Source organism: Leucoraja erinacea, chromosome 7, assembly GCF_028641065.1.
Source record: "Leucoraja erinacea ecotype New England chromosome 7, Leri_hhj_1, whole genome shotgun sequence".
NCBI lineage: Eukaryota > Metazoa > Chordata > Chondrichthyes > Rajiformes > Rajidae > Leucoraja > Leucoraja erinaceus.
In genome coordinates, this window is record NC_073383.1 from 3,369,848 (window position 1) to 3,387,769 (window position 17,922).

A 17,922-nucleotide genomic window follows, 5' to 3' on the forward strand; every position below is an offset into this window, starting at 1 on the left:
GGATGACCTCCAGAGCCGACGGGCGGGAACTCCCAGGAACAATGAAGCTGGAGCTGCCGACTTTGGGGGAACCCCCGTTCGTTACGGAGCTGGAGCTGCCGTCTGTGAAGGAATCCTCGTTCCAGCGCAGATCCGCAGAACCAGCAGGTACAGTAAGCACAGTACCTGGAAACAAAGGGGAAGTCTCCATTGTGTCCGGAAACGTGGCTGACGGGCAGGACTTCAGGTCAGAATGAAGCGCAGGGGACTTCGGCCCACTTTCCCTACTATGCCACTGGCCAACATACAGTCACTTGAAAATAAAGTGGATGACTTAAGGGCAAGGCTGCTTTATCAAAGGGAGCTGAGGGAATGTTTTGTGTTCTGTTTCACAGAGACATGGCTCACCCCCAGCTCCTCAGACTCAGCGGTCCAGCCTGAAGGGTTGGAGCATACTGAAGACGTATGGACCATACCGTGGCATCTGGGAAAGGGAGAGGAGGGGGCATCTGCCTCATGTTCAACTCTGCATGGTGCTCGGACGTGGCAGTCCTGTCCAACTCCTGCTCTCCACACCTCGAACATCTGGCGGTGAAGTGCCATCCCTTCTACCTCCCAAGGGAATTCACCTCCATCATCCTGACCGCGGTCTACATCCCATCCCGGGCAGACGTCCGGTTGGCACTGGAGGAGATGCACGCCGTGGTCAACAAACACCAGACGTCCTACCCCGAGGCACTTACCACCATTGCTGGGGACTTCAATAAGGAGAAACCTCAAGAAATCACCCCCTAACGTCCACCAACATGTCTCCTGCTGCACCAGAGGACCTAACACCCTCGGCCACTGCTATACCACCATCAAGAATGCCTATCGTTCTATCCCTCGCCCTTACTTCGGTAAATCCAACCATTGCGCTCTTCAATTGCTGCTTCTTCCTGCCTACTGGCAGCAATTGAAGAGCACACCCCCAGAAGTGAGGACAGTACAGAGCTGGTCGTGGAGGGGGGGGGGGGGGGTTGAGGAACAACTCCAGGACTGTTTGGAGTCTGTAGACTGGGCAATGTTCAAGGACTCGGCAATGGACTTGAACGAATACGCCACAGTCATTACAGACTTCGTAAAGAAATGTATGGAGGACTGCATCCCCAAAAAAACCTTCCGAGTGTTTCCCAATCAGAAACCTTGGATGAACTTTGAGATCCACACTCTTCTGAAGTCCAGACACCGGGCGTTCACGTCCGAGACAGTGGCCTACAAGAAGTCCAGATACGACCTTGGTAAGGCCATCAAAAAGCCAAAAGGGACTTCTGCTCCAAACTGGATGAGGCAGATGTTCGGCAGCTGTGGCGGGGCCTGAATGCAATCACCTCCTACAAGGCGAAACCAGGAGGCAGATCTAATGTCGGCGAAACATCACTCCCTGACGAGCTCAATGCGTTTTATGCACGCTTTGATAATAATAATAATAATGTTTATTTATATAGCACTTTTCAACAAAACCAATATTTGAACCAAAGTGTTTTACAGAGATTGATTAAATTAATTGAACAGATCAAATGTCAATAAATCCATACAAAACAGAAAAGAGAAAAAGAAAAAAAGACACAGAACAGTACACTATAGAAATCAACATGAAACGTCCCCCCACAGCAGAATTCACTGTGAGGGAAGGCACTAAAAATATCCAGTTCTCCCACTCATAGTCCACCCGAGATAGGGAGAATACTGATGTGCCTTCTCGAGCCCCCATTCGCTGTGATGGTATTTCAGTCTCTGTCTCAGAGGCCGACGTCAGGAAATCCTTCAGAGGGGTGAACCCTTGAAAAGCACCTGGACCTGATGGTATACCCGGTCGTGTTCTAAAAACCTGTGCGGACCAACTGGCTGGAGTTTTTACAGACATTTTCAACCTCTCACTTCTGAGGTCTGAGGCCCCCACCTGCTTTAAAAGGGCATCAATTATACCAGCGCCCAAGAAGAGTAAGGTGAAGTACCTCAATGACTATCGACCAGAGGTACTAACGCCGGTGGTGATGAAGTGCTTTGAGAGGTTGATCATGGAGCATATCAACTCCTACCTCAACAAAAACCTGGACCCACTGCAGTTTGCTCACCGCCACAACAGATCAACGGTGGATGCGATCTCGCTGGCCCTCCACTCCACTCTGGACCACTTGGACAACAAAAACTCATATGTCAGGCTGTTATTCATCAATTACAGCTCGGCATTTAACACAATCATCCCCTCCAAGCTGGTTACCAAACTCGCAGAACTGGGTTTCTGCGCATCCCTCTGCAATTGGATCCTCGACTTCCTCACTCACAGACCACAGTCTGTTCGTATTGGTGGAAATGTGTCAGCCTAGATAACAATCCACACGGAAGCACCTCAAGGCTGCCTGCTCAGCCCCCTGCTGTACTCACTCTATACTCATGACTGCGTAGCCGGTCACAGTGCGAACTCCATTATCAAGTTCGCTGATGACACCACTGTTGTAGGATGTATCACTGATGGGGATGAGTCAGAGTACAGAAGAGAGATCGAGCAACTGTCCATTATGCCAGCACAATAACCTGGCCCTCAACACCGGCAAAACCAAGGAACTGATTGTGGATTTCGGAAGGAGTAGGATGGGGACCCACAGTCCCGTTTATATCAATTGATGGTTGAAAGGGTCAAGAGCTTCAAATTCCTGGGCGTGCACATCTCTGAAGATCTTTCCTGGTCCGAGAACACTAATGCAATTATCAAGAAAGCTCATCAGCGCCTCTACTTCCTGAGAAGATTACGGAGAGTCGGATTGTCAAGGAAGACTCTCTCTAACTTCTACAGGTGCATGGTAGAGAGCATGCTGACCGGTTGCATCGTGGCTTGGTTCGGCAACTTGAGCGCCCTGGAGAGGAAAAGACTACAAAAAGTAGTAAACACTGCCCAGTCCATCATCGGCTCTGACCTTCCGTCCGTCGAGGGGATTTATCGCAGTCGCTGTCTCAAAAAGGCTGGCAGTATCATCAGAGACCCACACCATCCTGGCCACACACTCATCTCCCTGCTACCTGCAGGTGGAAGGTACAGGAGCCTGAAGACTGCAACAACCAGGTTCAGGAATAGCTACTTCCTCACAGCCATCAGGCTATTAAACCTGGCTCGGACAAAACTCTGATTATTGGTGGCTCATTATCTGCTATTTACACTTTATCAGTTTATTTGTTTATGTGTGTATATATTTATATTGTGGTATATGGACACACTGGTCTGTTTTGTAGTAAATGCCTACTATGTTCTGCGTGCTAAGCAAAGCAAGAATTTAATTGGCCTATCAGGGACACATGACAATAAACTCACTTGAACTTGAACTCTGCTTTTATGATTTCCATGATATCTAATTAGGCCAATGTGGGAATTGCAGACTCCAGATTCCTCCACAGGTGGGCAGGAGAACGGGTGTGTTGTGTGCGCTTGTTATCATAAAGCCCGTGGAGTTATACAGCATAGAAACATGGTTTTTCAACCCCCTAGGCTTCATGCTGTCCATCTACAATCTAGATGGACAGCATGAACTTAGTGGTCTCGATTCTAGACCAAGGGTTCCCAACCTGGAGTAAATTTATTGCGGGGGTGGGGGGGGGGGGGGGGGGGGGGGGTGGCGGGAGGAGAGAGGAGAGGGGGGGGGAGGAGCGGGTGGGGGGAGGTGGGGGGAAGAGGGGGGAGGAGAGGGGGGAGGGGGGGGAGGAGAGGGGGGGGGAGGGGGGAGGAGGAGGGGGGGGGGGAGGGGGGGGGGGAGGGGGTAGGAGAGGGGGGAGGATCTAGGGGGAGAGAGAGGGGTTTTGGGGGGGGGAGGGAGAGGGGGGGAGGAGGGGGGAGGAGGGGGGGAGGAGGGGGGGAGGGAGGGGTGGAGGGGGGAGGGGAGGAGAGGAGGAGGAGGAGGGGGGGGGAGGAGATGGAGGAGGAGGGGGAGGGGGAGGTCTTGGGGGGGGAGGGGAGGGAGGGGGGGGGGGGGGGAGGGAGGGGGGAGGGGGGAGGGGTAGGAGGGGTAGGGGTGAACATTCCCCTCAAACTCACCTTTAAACCTTCTTGTTCAAAACTTCTGGTCACCCCTCAATCCTCCTCCTCAGACTCAATCTAATTACTCTGCATAACTAAAATCTACCAATCCACGCAACATGGAAAGTAGAACAGTGCAGCACAAGAACAGGCCCTATGCCCACAATGTTAATGCGGAACATGATGCCTAGTTAAATTGATCTCATCTGTCTGCCCATGATCCACTTCCCTCTATTTCCTGCACTTCCACGTGCCTATCTTAAAGCCTCTTAAACGCCACTCTCATATCTGTCTCCACCAGGCAATACCTTTCAGACCCCCCCCCACCACTGTAAAAAAAGAACATGTCCCACACATCTCCATTAGCTTTCCGTTCTCGCCTTATAACTCTGGTGTTGGACATTTCCACCTTGGAAAAATGTTCTGGCCATCTATCCTACCTACGTCTCTCATAATTTTATATACTTCTATCAAATCATGACCTCTGATGTTTCAGAGAAAACCGTCCAAATCTATCCATCCTCTCCTTGTAACCCTTTAATCCAGGTGGTATTCTGGTGAATCTCCTCTGTGTTTTATTTAACACAACCGCACTCTTATTTGCCACGATGGGAAGTATATTATCTTTATTGTTACGTGGTTGGGGTTTTAAAATTGAGCAGTATTGTTACAATTTTACAGGATGCTGGTGAGGCTGTATCTAATGCACATTTTGGACCTCTTGTTTAAGAAAGGATGCAATATCATGGGAGGCATTCCAACGAGATTCACTAGAGTAAGATAAACTCTCTAAAGTAGAAAAAACGCCATGATAAACTCTATCTTCTTGCACATAATCCATATTCCTCCACCAACAATATGCTTATCCTGAATTCTCTTAAATGGCACAATCATATAACTCACCACCACCACCACCACCACTAGCAGCACCTTCCAGGTACTCACCACTATGCTTAATAAAAAATAATTTGCCCTGCACCTCTCTATAATTATAAAAGGTACATAAAAGTGCTGGAGAAACTCAGCGGGTGCAGCAGCATCTATGGAGCGAAGGAAATAGGTGACGTTTTGGGCCGAAACCCTTCCTCAGACTGATGGGGGATGGGGGGGAGAAGGAAGGAAAAAGGGAGGAGGAGGAGCCCGAGGGCAGGGGGGATGGGAGTAGACAGCTCGAGGGTTAACTCTGATCTTGGATGTGGATGTATTTATTTGTGTGTGTGTGTCTTGTTTGTCTGTGATTCACATCTCCTCGAAAACACGACGCGCTAACGGTGAAATGTTTACATATTCCGATAGAAATTTATCTCATGTTGTCAAAAATCGCCTTCTGAAAATTTGATTCATTATTTCTTGAGTTATTTATTAAAATTGTTCACAAATCTGAAATCTTTTTTAATGTTAATGAGCTGATGATGACGTCACAACGGCTCTACTCCTCGCGGCGGGTGCACAGTGTTTTCAATGCGCAGCCTGCTGGGCACTTTTTCCCTCCCGCCGCGAGTTACGGCCACCCCCGTCCCCCCCCCCCCCCCCCCCAACTCGCAGTCATTTGTTCGTTGCCCGTTCGGAGTCCACTCGCACTCCTCGCGGCCGTCCGCCTCACCCCACCCGCAGCCCAGTCGCCCTCTCCCCCCCCCGGGCTCGGGATTGAAGCCGCTGAACACGCAGTAATTTCGTTGGCCATCTGAGGGCTTCAGAGGTCCCAGGCCCACCGCCCACTGCCCATGCCCACCGCCTGCTCAGTGTCCGCGCCGCCCTCTCCGCCCTAGATCAGTGTCACTCATGTTATGAGTCAAACTGTAGCTCCGCTAGTTTAATAGAAAGCCTCTCTTCCCTTTCATCCCCAGTCTAGAGTTATGTATTAAGATGAAGTTACCTATACCGTAATGCTAATAAAAGTGTTTGGATCTTAATCACTGTGCGCAAGTTAAGTTATTCCAACAACAGAGCCCAACGACATGGTGTCAGAAGGGGGATTGCTAAGAATGTGGCAATGTGACAAAAACAGTGGCAACTGGCATATTTGAGTGGCATGGCACGCAGTACCTGGTTCTTGTCGACTCGTATTCCGGCTGGTTTGACATCGATTTTCTTAGCAGCCTTTCGTGGGGTAGTTTTAAAAGTCGCTCGCCATTTTGCAGACCAGGGAGCTCCTTGCTAATGATCTGATAGAAACATAGAAATTAGGTGCAGGAGTAGGCCATTCGGCCCTTCGAGCCTGCACCGCCATTCAATATGATCATGGCTGATCATCCAACTCAGTATCCCGTACCTGCCTTCTCTCCATACCCCCTGATCCCCTTAGCCACAAGGGCCACATCTAACTCCCTCTTAAATATAGCTGATAACGGCTGTCAATTTACCAGCCAACTCTTCAAGTAGTTTGATGCACACTGGGCTTTTCTCCACATCACCAGCAGCCCTGAATATCCACAGTTGAATGGACCAGCTGAACGGGCTGTCAAAAGTGCCAAACAGCTCATGGAACGATCCCACAGAGCTAATTCCGACGTGTACCTGGACGTGCTCAACCTACGCAACATCTCCCGCGACCCCATACTGGGTTCACCTGCTCAACGCTTGTTATCAAGGCAGACCCGAGCCACGGTGCCTATGGCTGATCAGGCATTGATCCCACAGGTGGTTCCACCATCGGAAGTCCAGTCCAGGCTGCAGCAAAAGCGTGACATTCAAAAACAGTGGTATGACAAAACAAGCAGGCCACTGCCACCATTAACCATGGGGCAGGTGGTTCGTTTGCAAACTGACAAAGGTCATGACCGTATCAGTGTAATTTCTGGAACTGCCTCTGAGTCACGCTCATATTTGGTCAGTGCTGATGACAGCACCTACAGACGTAACAGACAACATATCCTGCCTGTGAATGAGCCGGCTCCACCTCCGTATTATCCTGACCGTACAAGTAAACTTTTGTCCCTGTCCAGCGGACATTGGAAACCCTAGGACTATCTTTGATCAGATTTTACTGGCTTTATCTTGCACTAAATGTTATTCATGTTATTCCCTATATCATTTATCTGTACACTGTAAATGGCTTGATTGTAGTCATGTATTGTCTTTCTGCTGACTGCACGCAACAAAAACTTTTCACTGTACCGCGGTACACTTGATCATCAATTAAACTAAAGCAAACAAAACAATAAAATCAAGCATACCATACTCCTTCGGCACAGATTGCATCTTAACAGGTGTGGGACCAGCATTCTCACAGGCATGTTTTCCACTGCTACACTGGTGGTTTTAAACTGAATAAGGGGGTGGGGTGTCAAATGGGATAGTGGAGGATGGAGTTAAATGGAAAGGGTTTCTTAAATGTGTGAGCGTAGAGACCGAGGGGTGTAAAATGAGGGTAGAAGCAATAGGTAGCAAGGTGAAAAATAAAAGTGGCAGGCCGGCAAATCCAGGGCAAAAATCAAAAAGGGCCACTTTTCAGCAGAATAGTATAAGGGGTAAGAGTGTTGTAAAAACAAGCCTGAAGGCTTTGCAAGCAGCATTCGCAATAAGGTGGATGAGTTGAATGTGCAGATAGCTATTAATGACTATGATATAGCTGGGATCACGGAGACATGGCTCCAGGGTGACCAAGGCTGGGAGCTGAACATCCAGGGATATTCAATATTCAGGAGGGATAGACAGAAAGGGAAAGGAGGTGGGGTTTTTTGAGGATGTAACTAGTAGAGTGGATAAGGGCGAACCAGTGGAGGTGTTATATCTGGACTTTCAGAAGGCTTTCGACAAGGTCCCACATAAGAGATTAGTATACAAACTTAAAGCACACGGTATTGGGGGTTCAGTATTGATGTGAATAGAGAACTGGCTGGCAGATAGGAAGCAAAGAGTAGGAGTAAACGGGTCCTTTTCACAATGGCAGGCAGTGACTAGTGGGGGACCGCAAGGCTCAGTTCTGGGACCCCAGCTATTTACGATATATATTAATGATTTTGGACGAGGGAATTGAATGCAACATCTCCAAGTTTGCGGATGACACGAAGCTGGGGGGCAGTGTTAGCTGTGAGGAGGATGCTAGGAGGCTGCAAGGTGACTTGGATAGGCTGGGTGAGTGGGCAAATGCATGGCAGATGCAGTATAATGTGGATACTTGTGAGGTTATCCGCTTTGGTGTAAAAACAGGAAAGTAGATTATTATCTGAATGGTGGCCGATTAGGAAAGGGGGAGATGCAGCGAGATCTGGGTGTCATGGTACACCAGTCATTAAAAGTAGGCATGCAGGTGCAGCAGGCAGTGAAGAAGGCGAATGGTATGTTAGCATTCATAGCAAAAGGATTTGAGTATAGGAGTAGGGAGGTTCTACTGCAGTTGTACAGGGTCTTGGTGAGACCACACCTGGAGTATTGCGTACAGTTTTGGTCTCCTAATCTGAGGAAAGACATTCTTGCCATAGAGGGAGTACAGAGAAGGTTCACCAGACTGATTCCTGGGATGTCAGGACTTTCATATGAAGAAAGACTGGATAGACTCGGTTTGTACTCGCTAGAATTTAGAAGATTGAGGGGGGATCTTATAGAAACTTACAAAATTCTTAAGGGGTTGGACAGGCTAGATGCAGGAAGATTGTTCCTGATGTTGGGGAAGTCCAGAACAAGGGGTCACAGTTTAAGGATAAAGGGGAAATCTTTTAGGACCGAGATGAGGAAAACATTTTTCACACAGAGAGTGGTGAACCTCTGGAATTCTCTCCCGCAGAAGGTAGTTGAGGCAAGTTCATTGGCTATATTTAAGAGGCAGTTAGATGTGGCCCTTGTGGCTAAAGGGATCAGGGGGTATGGAGAGAAGGCAGGTACAGGATACTGAGTTGGATGATCAGCCATGATCATATTGAATGGCGGTGCAGGCTCGAAGGGCCGAATGACCTACTCCTGCACCTATTTTCTATGTTTACCACCCAATCTACTTGTGCTGCCACCTTCAGGGAGCTATGAAATTGGACTCCAAAATCCCTCTGCACATCACTGGTGTTAAGGATCTTGGTGTTAACTGTATGCTCTCACTTTACATTCAACTTCCCACTTAAACACCTCATATTTGCTCGGATTAAACTCCACCTACCATTTCTTCACCCACTTCTGCAGCTAATCTATATCCTGTTGTATCCTCTGACAACATTCCTCACTGTCTGCAACTCAAATGAAGTTGTCAGCAAACTTACTCACCAACCCATCTGCATATACATATTGGTCCTTTATAGATATCATAGCAATGTTCCAAAATTTTGAGATTTAAAAAATCAAATCTGCAATTCATCCCATCGGATAAAGCATAAAAAGAAGTTTAATTTGACACCTAATTCGCTTTCCTATCTTCAGTATTAAAAAAGTGATGTCCATTTTCATACTCGGAAATTAACATCTTGTATCCTATTGCTTTTCCATTGATTTAACACAAAAGCTGTGATCGAGGACAGTCAAAACCCCATAACATTCTTCAAAATTAAGAGAACTGAAAGAAATTTCCAGTTATTATTGATTCAAGCATTCTGAAACAAATAGGAAACAATCTTACTTGGATGACCTGAAATTAAAGCATATAATTAGTTAGTTACCTAATTGTAGCTAATTACAAAATTCAATTACTAGATCTAAACATCTATCCATTTCTTAACAAAAGATTAACATTTTTAACATTTTTAAATAAGTGTCCAAATAACATTCACACAAGCATTCACAATATAACATGATTTTTAAATCTCATTGTCATGAATTTATAGGCCAAATGGAAGGAATTTAATGTTTAATTTCCATAAATTAATGGCCATTTAAATCATCTTGCGAGTGGGTTTTTGTGGAACGTGATTGATTGGAACGTTGCGGTTGCAGTGAATTTGAACCCCATATCAGCAGGAAAAACACTGCTTGTTTGTATGGGACCGTAATCACATTTTTGCCAAGGAAATTTTGATTAAAGTCATCCTAAGAAGCAAGTTTATAAGGTAAGTCGTGTATTTTACATATAAACTTGCTTCTTAGGATGACTTTAATCAAAATTTCCTTGGCAAAAATGTGATTATGGTCCCATATGAACAAGCAGTGTTTTTCCTGCTGATATGGGATTCAAATTCACTGCAACCGCAAACAGCAGAAGTCCCAGCACAGGACCCTGCAGAGCTCCACTATCTACCTTCCACTACACCCCTCTGTCTCTGTATGATTAAGCCAGTTCTGAATCCATACGACCAAGTCATCATAAATCCCATGCATCTTAATCTTCTGGACCATACCACAATGAGGGAACTTATCAAAAGTCTTACTAAAATCCCCTGCTAACCAACATGCCCCATCAACACTAGTTCCACCTGCCTGCATTTAGCGCATATCTCCTCTAAACCTTACCTATCCATATACCCATCTAAATGTTTCTCAAATTGATAGATAGTACCTGCCTCAACTACCAGCTCCAGCAGGTCGTTTCATATATTTGGCTCCCTTTCTGTTAACAAATCTGGTCCTCAGGTTCCTATTAAATCTTTCCCTCCCACACCTTAAACCTATGTCCCCTGGTTCTCAATTCCCCTACTACAGGCATTGTCTCTGCCTATTCCTCTCATGATCTTATATACCTCTATAAGATCAGCTGTCATCTGTGCTCCAAGAAATAAAGCTATAGCCTGCTGCACCACTCCTTATAACTCAAGCCGTTCTCACCTTAAACCTACGTCCTCTGGTTCCTACTTCTAATACTCTAGATAAAAGACTTGCATTTGTCTTATTCATTCTGCTCATGATCTTATTCACCTCTATAAGCCCTTAGCTTCCTGCACTCTGGAATAAAGTCCTAACCTGCCCAACCTATCCCTATAGCTGAGATTTTCAAGTTCTTGCAACATCCTCGCAAATCTTTTCTGCGCCCTTTACAGCTTTCCTATAACAGGGTGACCAAAACTGAACTCAATACTCTAAATGTGGCCACACTAAAGGTTTGTCCAACTGTAACATGACCTCCCAACTTCTATACTCAATACTCTGACTACCCTATCTACTTGTGACGCCACTTTCAAGGAACTATGTACCAGCACTCTTAGATCCCTCTGCTCAACAACACACCCCATAGTCCTGCCGTTCATTGCGCAGGTCCTGTCCTGGTTTGACTTCCCCAAAGCGCAACACCTCGCACTGTATTAAACTGCAATAACCATTCCTTGGCCCACTTGCCCTTCTGATCAAGATCCTGTTGCAGTTTCTGACAACCATCTTCGCTATCTACAATACCACCTACTTGAGTGTCATCTGCAAACTTACTAACCATGCCTTGTACGTTCGCATCCAAATATGTTGATGACAACATCAATTGTTCCAGCACCGAACCATAAGGCGCACCACTAGTCACAGGGCCTCCAGTCCGATAAACAGCCTTTCACCATCACCCTCTGCTTCCTTCCATGAAGCCAATTTTCTATCCAGTTGGCTAGCTCTCCTTGAATCCCATGCGAGCTAACCTTCCAGAGCAGCCTACTATACCTTGTCAATGCCTTGCTGAAATCCATGTATGCAACATCTACAGCTTTTCCCTCATTTACCTTTTTGGTCACATCTTCAAAAAACTCAATCAGATTCACGAGACACAATCCCAAGTTCAAAGCCACCCTCTCTTGACTCTCTCCACGGTCAATGCAATTTCACTCCACAGTCAGTGCGTCAATGAAGATAGTTTTGTGGATCCTTGACTTTCTCTTTATAAAGTCAACAGTCAGTTTCTTATGCCCCTGTCCCATTTAGGAAACCTGAACGGAAACCTCTGGAGACTTTGCGCCCCACCCAAGCTTTCCGTGCGGTTCCCGGAGGTTTTTGTCAGACTCCCTAATGGTCGAAAGTGGTTTCCGTTTCTTCTATGTTCCGGCGATTATTTCAAAAAATTCAAAACCGGCCGCTACTAAACCTTCAACTAGCACCCACACCGCTTCGAACATAAAATTACCGATTTTTAAAACGACAACCTATTATTAGTCGCGGCCGGTTTTGAATATTTTGAAATAATCGCCGGAACATAGAAAAAGCGGAAACCACTTTCGACCATTAGGGAGACTGACAAAAACCTCCGGGAACCTCACGGACAACTTGGGTGGGGCGCAAAGTCTCCAGAGGTTTCCCTTCAGGTTTCCTAAGTGGGACAGGGGCATAAGTCTTGCTGACGATGGGAGGAATATTGTTATTTTGGCATCGTTCAATCACATTTTCACTCCCTCTCCTATACTCTGACTCATTGCCCATTATTTGTCCAACAATGCTGGTATCGTTGGTGAATTTAAAGGGTATTGGAACTGTGTATGGTTGCGAATTCATGGGCATTGAGTGAGTAGAGGTGGGGAATAAGCACACAGATCTGAGGTGGTTTGTGCTGATGGTTATGGAGGAGGAAGTGTTGTTGCCAATTCACACTGTGGGTTTGCCAATAAGGAACTCAAGAATTCAGTTGCTTAGGCATGAGCAGAGACCCAGTTCGCAGAGTTTGATAACACGTTTGGTGGGGATGATAGTTTTGAACACCATGCTGTACTCTTATGAACAATAGTTTGATGTACGTGTTCTTATTGTCAAGTGGTCCAGTGCAGAATGGAGAGCCAGCGAGATTGCATCCCTGTTGACCTATGTGGCAGTAAGGAAATTGTAGTGGATCCAGGACCTGGCTATGGTAGGAGTTGATATGCATCATAACCAACCTTACAAAGAACTTTATTATCACAGAATTTTAGTACTACTTTAGTGCCCCTGGGTTAGAGTTTAGAGACTCAGCATGGAAATGGGCCCACATGTACATGCCGACCATTGATCGCCTGCTCACGTTAGTTCTATGTTATCACACTTTCACATCCATTCCCTACACACTAGGGCAATTTACAGAGGCCAATAAACGTACAAACCGGCACGTCTTTGGGATCTGGAACATAACCAGAACATCTGGAGAAAACCCACGTAGTCACAGAGAAAACGTGCAAACTCCACACAGACACTATCCGTGGTCAGGATTGAACCACGGTCTCTGTTGCTCTGAGGCAGCAACTCTACCAGTGTTGTTTCATAATTTTCTCATTCATTTCAACTGATTGCTTTAATTTATTTTTAAACTCCAAGTTGTAATGATTTTCTATTTCACATAAATATTGCTCTTTGTTGTATTGACCTATATTGCATCTATCGAGAGTTAGAGACAGAGCCTTAAATGTATACTGCTCAGAAACAGGGTCTTGGCCCCACACCATTCATGCCAATTTTCATGCCCATCCACCCTAATCTCACTTGTCTGCAGTTGGTATGTACCTTTTTAAACCTTGCCTATTTATGTATCTGTTAGAATGTCTCTTAAACATAGCGATTGTTTCTGACTCACCATTTCCCTTGGCAGTGATTTCCAGCTATCAATCTTTTCTCTGTGAAAGACTTTCTCCTTTAGAACTTTTTACTCTCACCTTAAACCTGCACACCCCGTGTTTTTGATACTTTTGATCAATTTGATAAATTGACAAATTATCCTTTCATAGTTTTTTCAGGCCGTCCCTTAACCTCCTTTGCTCCAGGGAAAACCAACCCAGTTATCCAATATCTCGCCGTCTAAAGTTATCCAATCCAGGTGAATCTCCTTTGCAATTCTCTCCAGTGCACTTTCCAGTGCAATCATTATAATGTAGTGACCAGAACTTCACACAATACTTCAGTGTTTTATTACGTAGCAGATAGATGTCCCAATGTTTATATTCTATGCCCCATCTTATGAATGGTGCAATCCTCACTATCCTATCTACTTATGTTGGCACTTTCAGGGAACAATACTGCTGCGGTCTAATAACACTTTTCCATCACATTATTGCTAATTGTACCGTTTACATATATGTTCGTCGTCTATGTTTATCACAAACCGCAAAGATCCTAGCACCGATGGCTATGGTAGATCACCTTTGACACCATCTGCACCCTTCCTTCCTTCCCACCTTACTTCACCTACTGTTTAAACTCTCCTTACCTGGAGCCATCATCCTTGCCTTGCCCTTTCCCTCTCAGTCGAGGTTTTCTCTCCTCTACTTTCAGACCAGATGAAGTGGCTTGACGTGAAATGTTGACTAACCATTTCGCCTCAGATGCTGCTTGACATTCAGATGCTGTGTTATGATGCTGTGACATTCAGAGGCTGGTCCTGGCACACCTCAAAAGCTGCCTACCCCCCACACTGGATCCCTATCAGTTTGCCTACCGCAAGAACAGGAGTACGGAGGATGCCATCTCAACGGCACTTCACTCCGCCCTCTCCCACCTCGACAACAGAGACACTTACGTAAGAATGCTGTTCATCGATTACAGCTCAGCATTCAACACCATTATACCATCAAAACTGATCACCAAACTCGGTAACCTGGGCATCGACCCCTCCCTCTGCAACTGGATACTGGACTTTCTAACCAACAGACCCCAGTCTGTGAGGTTAGACAAGCACACCTCTTCAACCCTCACCCTGAACACCGGCATTCCACAGGGCTGTGTGCTGAGCCCCCTCCTCTACTCCCTCTTCACCTATGACTGCACACCTGTACATGGTACTAACATCATCATCAAGTATGCAGATGACACAACGGTGATTGGCCTCATCAGCAACAACGATGAGCTGGCCTACAGGGAGGAGGTCCAGCACTTAGCAGCATGGAGCGCTGACAACAACCTGGCCCTTAACTCCAAGAAGACCAAGGAGCTCATTGTAGACTTCAGGAAGTCCAGAGGTGGCACGCACACCCCCATCCACATTAACGGGACGGAGGTGGAACGTGTTTCTAGCTTCAGGTTCCTGGGAGTCAACATCTCCGATGACCTCTCTTGGACCCCCACAATACCTCTACTCTGATCAAGAAGGCTCATCAGCGTCTCTTCTTCCTGAGGAGACTGAAGAAGGTCCATCTGTCTCCTCAGATCCTGGTGAACTTCTACCACTGCACCATCGAGAGCATCCTTACCAACTGCATCACAGTATGGTATGGCAACTGCTCTGTCTCCGACCGGAAGGCATTGCAGAGGGTGGTGAAAATTGCCCAACACATCACCGGTTCCTCGCTCCCCTCCATTGAGTCTGTCCAAAGCAAGCGCTGTCTGCGGAGGGCGCTCAGCATCACCAAGGACTGTTCTCACCCCAACCATGGACTGTTTACCCTCCTACCATCCGGGAGGCGCTACAGGTCTCTCCGTTGCCGAACCAGCAGGTCGAGGAACAGCTTCTTTCAGGCGGCTGTCACTCTACCCAACAACGTACCTCGGTGACTGCCAATCACCACCCCCCCCCTCCGGACACTTATTATTATTTATTCAAATCGTTTGCTATGTCGCTCTTCCAGGGAGATGCTAAATGCATTTCGTTGTCTCTGTACTGTACACTGACAATGACAATTAAAATTGAATCTGAATCTGAATCTGTGTTGCCCCAGCAACTCGTTTTTAGCTTCTAATAACTGGAGTTTTCTTTAAAGCTGATCCTGTTGTGAGTGATTCTCATAAATATATTGCAATTGTTAATCAACCATTCTTTTACCATTACATCGTGTGTTTGCCAGAGTGGATTTGATGGATTACTATCTGTTTGTTTTACAGCTTCATATATTTGAAAATAAATTGATGTCAGATGATTTTAAGGCATATCAAATCGATTGATCTCTTAATAAAGACACAATTACATTAAAATTTGCATAATTTAATATTTTATACTTCACTAGGTTGTCGTAGTTTTGAGGAACACCTTGCAGCTAGTCAGGAAGGAAACAAAAGCAAAAATATTTTAAATCTTGGAGCCATTAGACAAGGCATGAAAAGATTCCAGTTCCTTTTAAACTGCTGTGAACCTGGAACAATTCCTGATGCTTCAATCCTTGCTGCAGCTCTTGACCTGGTAATAACATATTATTTTTATTTCACCTACAAGTTTTCATTGCATTGTATCTGTTAATGCAGGTTCTTCCCAGATGTCAGTGGTAGAACATGTTCACTGCTAAATGTTAAAGGTTTGTTTCATTCATCCATAATCGGGAAGTAGATAGATTATGTATCATGCCGCCAGAGTATGAGTTGAGCGAATAGTTTAGAAACACGTCAGCATAACATAGGTGCTATAAGTAAGTATATAGTGAAAAAATGAATGCATAATGCTGAGTCCATGAGATGTATTTGACGAGGTGGTTTTTGGTGAGCATAAATACTGACACAGATTAGTTGAGCTTCTACATGCATATGGCGTGCACAGCCTAAAGTTGTAAGAAAATGTGTTCTGTTTGATGGTACACAAAAAAGCTGGAGAAACTCAGCAGGTGCAGCAGCATCTATGGTGCGAAGGAAATAGGCAACGTTTCGGGCCGAAACCCTTCTTCAGATTGATCAGGGGTAGGGAGGCGGGGAGAAGAACGGAAAAAGGAGGAGGAGCCCGAAGGCTGGGGGATGGGAGGAGACAGCAGGAGTGCTGAGGAAGGGGAGGAGACAGCAAGGACTAACAAAATTGGAAGAATTCAATGTTCATGCCCCCAGGATGCAGACTCACCCAAGCGGAATATGAGGTGCTGTTCCTCCAATTTCCAGTGTTGCTCGCTCTGGCCCTGGAGGAGACCCAGGACAGAGAGGTCGGAGGCGGAGTGGGAGGGGGAGTTGCAGTGCTGAGCCACCGGGAGGTCAGGTTGGTTATTGCGGAGCGACCGAGGTGTTCAGCGAAACGATCGCCCAACCTCAGCTTGGTCTCACCGATATAGATCCGCTGACATCTAGAGCAGCGGAAGCAATAGATGAGGTTGGAGGCGATGCAGGTAAACCTCTGTCGCACCTGGAACGACTGCTTGGGTCCTTGAATGGAGTCAAGGGGGGAGGTAAAGGGACAAGTGTTGCATCTCCTGCGGTTGCAAGGGAAAGTGCCCGGGGAAGGGGTGGTACGGGAGGGAAGGGAAGAATTGACAACGGAGTTATGGAGGGAGCGGTCTTTGCGGAAGGCAGATATGGGGGGAGATGGGAAGATGTGGCGAGTGATGGGGTCACTTTGGAGGTGGCGAAACTGACGGAGGATTACTTGTTGTATGTGACGGCTGGTGGGGTGAAAGGTGAGGACTAGGGGGACTCTGCCCTTGTTGCGAGTGGGGGGATGGGGAGAGAGAGCAGTGTTGCGGGGTATGGAAGAGATCCTGGTGCGAGCCTCATCTATGGTGGAGGAGGGGAACCCCCGTTCCCTGCAGAATGAGGACATTTCAGATGCCCTGATGTGGAACGCCTCATCCTGGGAGCAGATGCGGCGTAGACGGAGGAATTGGGAGTAGGGGATGGAGTCCTTACAGGAAGCAGGGTGGGAAGAAGTGTCGTCCAGATAGCCATGGGAGTCAGTAGGTTTATAGTGGATGTCGGTCAGAAGTCTATCACCTGCAATGGAGATAGTGAGGTCAAGGAATGGTAGGGAAGTGTCGGAAATGGTCCAGGTGTATTTGAGTGCCGGATGGAAGTTAGTGGTGAAGTGGATGAAGTCAGTCAGTTGTGTGCGGGTGCAGGAGGTTGCACCAAAGCAGTCGTCGATGTAGCGGAGGTAGAGGGCGAGGTTTGGGCCCTGGTACGTATTGAACAAGGATTGCTCGACGTAACCGACAAAGAGGCAGGCATAGCTGGGGCCCATGCGTGTGCCCATAGCTACGCCTTGTATTTGGAGGAAATGGGAGGAGTCAAACGTGAATTTATTGATGGTAAGGACCAGCTTCTGTTTGATCTTCTGTTTGTGCACGCCAAGTTGATTGCATTCGTTGAAACAGGATGGACCACGTGAAGGTTGCAATCTCCCACCCAATCTCCCAACAATCAGTTGAGCTAATTGGCCAAGTTAAATGATGTAAATGTTTGTGTTATGCTTTGGGTGTTTCCTGCATCATAAT

The 17,922-nt window shown here is 46.6% G+C and overlaps 1 protein-coding gene across 1 annotated transcript in view; it reads left to right on the plus strand.

The window, feature by feature from the left end:
- Nucleotides 1-17,922, plus strand: part of LOC129698575 (protein unc-80 homolog) — a 319,625-nt gene that overhangs the window by 128,472 nt on the left and 173,231 nt on the right. The window contains exon 23 of the mRNA XM_055637663.1: nt 15,748-15,920. Within this exon, the coding sequence (XP_055493638.1) occupies nt 15,748-15,920 (173 nt within the window). The remainder of the gene's footprint in view (nt 1-15,747; nt 15,921-17,922) is intronic.